At 36.8% G+C, this 7,500-nt stretch overlaps 1 protein-coding gene and 1 pseudogene across 2 annotated transcripts in view; both read left to right on the top strand.

Annotated features, from left to right (window-relative positions):
* The window catches only part of LOC144962375 (uncharacterized), a 5,837-nt pseudogene extending 4,337 nt beyond the window's left edge, over positions 1 to 1,500 (top strand). Inside the window, exon 3 of the transcript XR_013643471.1 lies at positions 859 to 1,500. The product of XR_013643471.1 is annotated as an uncharacterized LOC144962375 (transcript). The remainder of the gene's footprint in view (positions 1 to 858) is intronic.
* A 262-nt stretch (positions 1,501 to 1,762) lies between these two features.
* Positions 1,763 to 4,592, top strand: LOC144962374 (uncharacterized). Its single transcript, XM_078895265.1, has 2 exons — positions 1,763 to 1,962; positions 3,815 to 4,592. The coding sequence occupies exons 1-2, from the start codon at positions 1,763 to 1,765 to the stop codon at positions 4,590 to 4,592; spliced, it is 978 nt and encodes a 325-aa protein (XP_078751391.1).
* The last annotated feature ends 2,908 nt before the right edge of the window (positions 4,593 to 7,500 follow it).

The raw sequence follows: 7,500 nt of genomic DNA, 5'->3' as shown, positions 1-7,500 counted from the left end.
CCCCTCTTATTATAACTTCACGTCTCTCTCTTACTCTTCAATGCTCGCTGCCCTCTAATGGTTGTTTGTGGTGGGGGGGGGGGGGGGGGGGGGGGGGGGGAGGGGGGGGGGGTAGGAGTTGCGTGTGTGTATCAACGCCACGAACAACTCGATCAACGCCTTGGGCGATGCCATTATCTCCGTTAATGGGGATAAATTTCAAATTTTATTAAATTATCGAAGTAACAATGAAGTACGGTGAGCAAATAAAGAAGGCATCACCCCTCTTCTCTAATTAGGTTACAATTTGAAATGAGTGTGACTACTCCGTGTGTTTTACTCCTGTAGGCCACGGTTTTCATCGTGTAGCGGTCTTTAACGGTTCAAGAATGAACGGACCGGTCTAGAGACCGGTCCTTGCGGTCTTCATTTCCCAAGGACCGTAGGACCGTGGTCCTTAAGCTTGCCAAGGACCGCCCCGCACTACTGGGGAGTCCTTGTACATTTTACAGTTCCTTTGCCATTGTTTCAAGCTATGTTGTCTATTGTCTGTTAACATTTTGTAGAAAGTCAAGCTGAAGTCAGTGACGTAACATTTATATAAGCATAAATCATTTTTTTCGGCTTCGGCGTCGCATCCACGGTAAGACATAACACAAGTACACAAATTCTGATAAAACAGAAAGAAAATGACAACCAAAATTATTCTGGTCGAAGTGTTCATGACAAGATGGCAATTGACAGAGATGGATTTGTATTGTGTGCTTGTCATGGAGTATTCCAGTGCAATTTTCCCTTGGAGATGAAAAAAGTGAATCTTATTTATAAGTCTAAAATTTTTAATATAATGATAAATATTTGATTTGTTTCATTTTCCAGGAGTTGATCCAAACGCAGTCACACCTTTTGGTCGATCCTCAATGTTTGCTTGTATTGTCAAGGATAACGAGATGCTGTTGAACATTCTGATGTATCACGGAGCTAGATCTGATCTCAGGGACTTCCTCGGAGACACGGCCTTAGACATAGGCAAGAAAAACATGTCACGACAATGTGTCAATCTCATCCATTCATTTCATATCAACCATCTTCCAAATGGCAGCGACGCAACCATTTCCAAAATAGTGATTTTGACATGACAACTTATCCTAGACCAATTCCTGTGAAATTCAAAGATCCAACTAGGCGGACCCAATCAGCTAAAATAACAATGGATATTAACGTGACATTGGGAAATAATATACATCGTGATTCGGCTTCGAAAAACCCGAGAAGCACAAGAAAGGCTATGCAGTGTCCTGCAATGCTAAGAAGCAATACATACAGCAATGGGTTTCACCCCAGGAAAGACAATATCAAGACTCATCCTCGTGTTTGTACTTCAACCAATCAGGTGCCTCTGCACCACTCGTCTCAAACTTTATCTACGCCACGTAATTTGAAATATTTCCCAGAAGTGACGTCGTCGAGTGCAGCAAGTACTCCGCGATCTGCAACAGGGATGGCGACTTTACGCGTGGCGTCCCCACAATCAATTACCATAATAAACCGAATGCATTGATAAATCGGAGCAATAATAATAATAATAGAGTTAAGTGGGTAGAACCAGTGGCGTACCCAGAAATGCAATTCCATCCATCAAATTCACAAACCAGAAATGGGCATGGCGGAAAAATGGTGAATCTTCACCTTCGTCGGTAGCAGCCAATTCACCAGCAGACTCAAATCAAACAAAACATTATATAGGTCAATCTAGCTCGTCGCTGGGTAGAAGCAGTCCTCGATGTTTAAAAGACCAATTGTCGTCTCAAAATCTGAGCCAGAAGTTGATGAACAAAAAGAAGTTGAAGATGAAAATGATACCGGAAATGGTTCCGATGTAAACGGTGCTGAACACGAAAAGGAACATTCCGAGGATGGAAATAGCAAGACTAAAAGTTTGACTCCAAAAACACCGAAACGAAACAGGATTTGGAAATCAGGGTAAGAGTATCAGAGACTTATGTATGATTATTACCGTTGTTGCCTTCGTGATTATTTTTGTCATTATATTCATTATACTATGAACTTTGTACATTTATGATTCATTCGATCATGAACAATTTTCAATTACAAGTTTTCTATGATAGTAATTTTCGACTTTACGTTGTCGTATTGATACATTTTTCCTGACATTCAAAGTTGTGTAAAACTGTCTGTGAATGATACAATGCAAGCTATATGAGATTCTCTAATTATATTAATATATTATTGTATAAGGCATTTAAAGGATAATTCCTATATTCAGCCTTTAGTCAGATAAGATAATTGTACACCAGAAAATGCATAATATATCAGTCATTTTATGAAATAGCGTTTATGAAATAACTAATGTTGTACAAAACTCGAGTTTCTTGATTGTTTCAGATCTTTCGTTTACTAGCCAAGTTAATCATATCGTAAGGTATATGGAAATGAGAAGAATACGTCGTTTACTAGCCAAGTTAATCATATCGTAAGGTATATGGAAATGAGAAGAATACGTCGAATGCGGCTATGTGATCTAGTGGTATGACACTCGCTTTCGGATCGGAAGGTCATGGGTTCGAGCCTCACTCGCATAGTTGAGTCCTTGGAAAAGGCTCTTTACTCACATTCTCTCTTGAGCTTTTATATAGCGCAATATCCACTAAACGGGCTCAAAGCGCTTTACAAGGGGTCCCTGGCTAACAGCAACACATAACATGTAGGACGAGACATGACGCCTGTCCGGCGATATTACAAATTTTGGGACAGAGACAACGCTGTTAACGGCCAGGTACTCATTTTATACCTGAGTACGGTGAGAGAATGTGAGTAAGAGCCTTCTCCAATGACTCAACTATGCGCCGAGCGAGGCTCGAACCCAGGACCTTCCGATCCGAAAGCGAGTGTCATACCACTAGACCACATAGCCGCACTCAGGTGAAAAATAAGTACATGGCCGACAACAGCGTTGTCTCAGTACGAAAAAAATGTGTAAATATCGCCTAACAGGCGTCATGTCTCGTTTCTACATATTGCACCTGCTGTTGGTCAGGGACCCCTTGTTAAGTGCTTTAAGCACGTTTAGTGGATTCTGGATTAGGCGCTGGTCGGAAAATACGAGTGAAAAGACATATGTTAAGACACGGTTGAACATTTCAATTCTACTCCCTCTTCCACAATTCACGTAAGTGATAGTTGGAAGTCAAAAAGTAGCACATTCACTCTAAAGTCTCACCATAACAGGTTAGGCAAATTGATGGGCCCAGGACTGTAACTGTTAATCTTTTAAAAAAATTATTTTGCTCATGTATATAAACATTAACCAGAGCTGCGCTTTATAATATGAATAATTTTACAGTGTTGAAATTATTCATATTATAAAGCGCACTCTGGTTATGGAGCTGTTCCTTTTTTATATATACATCCTATTTCCATTGATTTTTATCTTATTGTGTAAATTATAACACGTCTGTACAAAAAATTTCCTTTTTGGGATGCAATAAAGTATTATTATTATTATTATTTATTTATTATTATTATTATTATTATTATTATTATTATTATTATTATTATTATTATTATTATTATATTATTATTATTATTATTATTATATTATTATTATTATTATTATTATTATCATTATTTATTATTATTATTATTATTATTATTATTATTATTATTATTATTATTATTATTTATCATTATTATTATTATTATTATATTATTATTATTATTATTATTATTAGCATCTTGATGTGTACGCATTTGTTCCTCTGTTCCCATTAATGGATATCTATCTGACATTTTCACATATTTTTCACTCTTCCAGGAAGCAAATGGAGATAAAAAGGAAAGAGAGAGAAAACCACGAGGCAGCCAAACGACGGATACAACTTTTGGAGACTCAAAAAAGAGACCGAAAAAAGAAAGAATCGTTTGAGCAGTGGCTTAGGAAGAAACAGCGTCAGAAACGCCAAGAAGAATCGTCGGGTGACTCCGATGACAGCTCGGACGACGAAAAGGAGAGGAAGCGGAGTAATATAGAAGCCTTCAACAACTGGTTAAAGGAGTTGGACGAACGTTCTATCAAACAAATTAATCCGAATTCAGCAATATCCCTCAACAAAAGAAAAACCCGGGCACTTCGGGGCCTCATTGGTATCTCAGACACAACTTTTACACCGGAAAACAACAGAGAAGTCGTGGAAGATACATCTAAGTACATGCATTCATACCAAAAATGGATAGAAAATAAGGCTAAAGAAAAAGAAAACAAGCCTGAAATGAGAGAATTCGATGAGCGGAAGGCGAGAAAATGTCTCAATTCCATGAGGAATGATGTCCTTGCAGAGGCCATTTCGTTTGAAGAGTGGATGGAGCATGCGGAAGATCGGAAACGGTTGACGGATATCATTTCACAATCAAAGCGTCGTCTGTCCGAGGAGACAGACAGTCAGAAAAGATGCCAATCGCTAAGAAAACGAATATCCCATTTGAGAAATGGAAACAGGAACTCGAAGCCAAAGAGGCAAAAAGAAAAATTGCACAACTACGCATGCGCAGACAACAGGAAAAGGAGAAGAACATGCGGGAAAATGATCGTGTGAGTACAGCCATTCCACATGACGCTTGGGTGCAGAAGAAACTCCAGATGGAAAAACAAGAAAAAGAAGAGCAACGCCATCGAAATGAAAGACAAATTCCTTCAAAAGACAAAGAGAGCAAAGAGGATGGAGGAAAGAAACAAGTCGGCTTCGAAACTTGGGTTAGTCAAAAACATGAACAGGAACTCCAGAGAGTAAACAAAAACATTCAGCGTGAGCAGGAACTCCAAACAGAAAACAGACAGAAAAAGGAATCGCAGTTATTGGTGTGAATCTTGGAACATTCTGCACCAATCTTTTCTTGATAAGAAGCATGGGTTCCAAATTTGATAACAATACTGCCGTTTGTTTAAAAAAAACACAGTAAGTGCTATTTGGTTAACATTGTTGTTTTAAAAACACAGTATGTTCCATTTTGTTAACATTGAATATGCTGTGTTTTTAAAAACAACGACAGATAGAACACGCGGAGAAAAGCCTATTTCATACACGAAGCATTGGCCCGCGATGTTTGTTCTATGCATAGAATTATAATTGTCGGTTTAATTGGGTCAGATTTTGCCATATCGTGCGTGTTAAATTCATTATCTTGTTTCCGCCTAAGACCGATATGCGTCTCTTGACGAAAAATTGATTATCTGGTAAAGAGAACCGTGAAAGAATTAAATTAAAACGTAGAGCCAAATTACAAAACAAGCAATAAAAAAAAAAAAAAAATTAAAAATAAAAGAACGAACAAGCAATCAAACCCCACCCCCTCCCCCCCAAAAAAAAAAAATTTAAAAAATATTTAAAAATCCAACCCCCCCCCCCCCCCAAAAAAAAAAAAAAAAAAAAAAAAAAAATCCCCACCCCCCCAACCCCCCCCCCCCCCCCCCCCCCCCCCCCCCCCCCCCCCCACCCAACAAAACAAAAACACGTTTGAGCTAAAGACAAACCGCACACACACAAAAACAGATGTTTTTATTAAATCTCCTTCAGCCAATTAGAAATATAATATAAAGTCATACGGAAAAGTAAATTCGTATTCGATTAAAATTTCATATTAAATACAAAACAACCATTATCATTGTTATACATCATATTTATGTATATATATATATGAGGACAATTGAGTTCGGTGTTGTTGAAAAGTACCTTACGGATCTATATGGAAACCCATGAATCGATTGTATTGAAAGATGTTATATGCTCTAACCAACATTATCTCGTATCTGCAAGCACTACCAACACTCATATGTGTATAGAGCAGTAAAATTAGGTGCCCCAAACGTAAACAAGGTCTAGAAGCACATGGCAAACCACATGTTCCTGTCTTGACAGCTCAAGTTCCGATGTAAATTATAGAAAAAAATAACCTTTAAAAGTTGGCTGTTAGGTGGCAAAAGAAACACATATTCATAAATACTCGATCATGCATCAAATAATGTCTAGATATGGATATTCTATGGAACAAAAGGTTAAATTTATCAAAAGTTACAGTCTATCTATTTTTAGACCAGAGCAAATTATTGCGCTGGTGTGAACAAGACGAGAATTATTCGGAGCCTGGTTTTCAGAATAATTTAGCCTTAATTTATTATTTCTGCAACTGTTAGATTTTATGTAAACATTTTTCATACTGAAAGTGTATTGCCTACAACTCAAACTACAAAATTGGGCCCACCTATATTGTGCGTAAATTATTCCGGTCCCTAACGGAAATCACTAGCAACTTGTTATTGTTTACGTTTGGGGCACCTAATTTTACTGCTCTATATTTATATAATTCTTTTAGTTTCGAAGAGCCACCCTAACTAATATTTCAACAGTCAACAATTTTGCTTTGTTTGTATAGAGTACCTGTTCTATGTAATACATTCATTGTTGATATTTCATCTGCCAACCAAAATCTGTCTCATCTAATTCCCCATACGATTGTTTATCTATCTATCTATCTATCTATCTATCTATCTATCTATCTATCTATCTATCTATCTATCTATCTATACATCTATCTATCTATCTATCTATCTATCTATCTATCTATCTATCTATCTATCTATCTATCTATCATCTATCTATCTATCTATCTATCTAATCTATCTATCTATCTATCTATACTTATCTATCATCTATCTATCTATCTATCTATCTTCTATCTATCTATCTATCTATCTATCTTACATCTATCTATCTATCTATCTATCATCTATCTATCTCTATCTATCTATCTCTCTATCTATCCTTCTTCACACACCTATATCTATCTATCTATCTATCTATCTATCTATCTATCTATCTATCTATCTATCTATCTATCTATCTATCTATCTATCTATCCATCTATTTGTCCATCTGTCTATCTATCTATCCATCCATCTATCTATCTATCTATTCTATCTATCTATCTAATCTATCTATCTATCTATCTATCTATCTATCTATCTGTCTGTCTGTCTGTCTGTCTGTCTGTTTGCCTATCTATCTACCCAATTCATCTTGACATATTCAGATGAAAATAAATAATATGCAATTTAGTATTAAAGTATTACAAAAATAAAACACCAACCTTTTGAATGTTCTTTTTATATCTTTGGTACATCGTTGAAGGGAAACAACTTGGAGAGAAATGATGCAACCGCTCTCTTATATATTTGGTTATCTCCCTTTATTGAAGAGTATATTTAGAATAATAGCAGCTATAAGGTGATAAGAGATTGAGGCGATGGATCACGACGGTATATGACGTCATTTGGATTCAGTAGTCTGATGTCACGCGCCCGGCAACGGCGGCCATCTTGGTTCTAAACAAAGAAAATCTTTACTTTTTATTCTTCATGCTGGCGAGAACTTGTCATTCCCTTTTCATATGCCTTGTGATCAGAATGTGTAAAAGTCAAAACATGATCAAACTGATGGTTTTTTTCCC

This window comes from Berghia stephanieae, unplaced genomic scaffold (genome assembly GCF_034508935.2).
Source record: "Berghia stephanieae isolate SIO BIC M18660-M18661 unplaced genomic scaffold, UCSD_Bste_1.3 scaffold990, whole genome shotgun sequence".
Classification (NCBI taxonomy): Eukaryota; Metazoa; Mollusca; class Gastropoda; order Nudibranchia; family Aeolidiidae; genus Berghia; species Berghia stephanieae.
The sequence above is the reverse complement of the archived record's forward strand: the minus strand, read 5'-3'. Positions and strand labels throughout refer to the sequence as shown.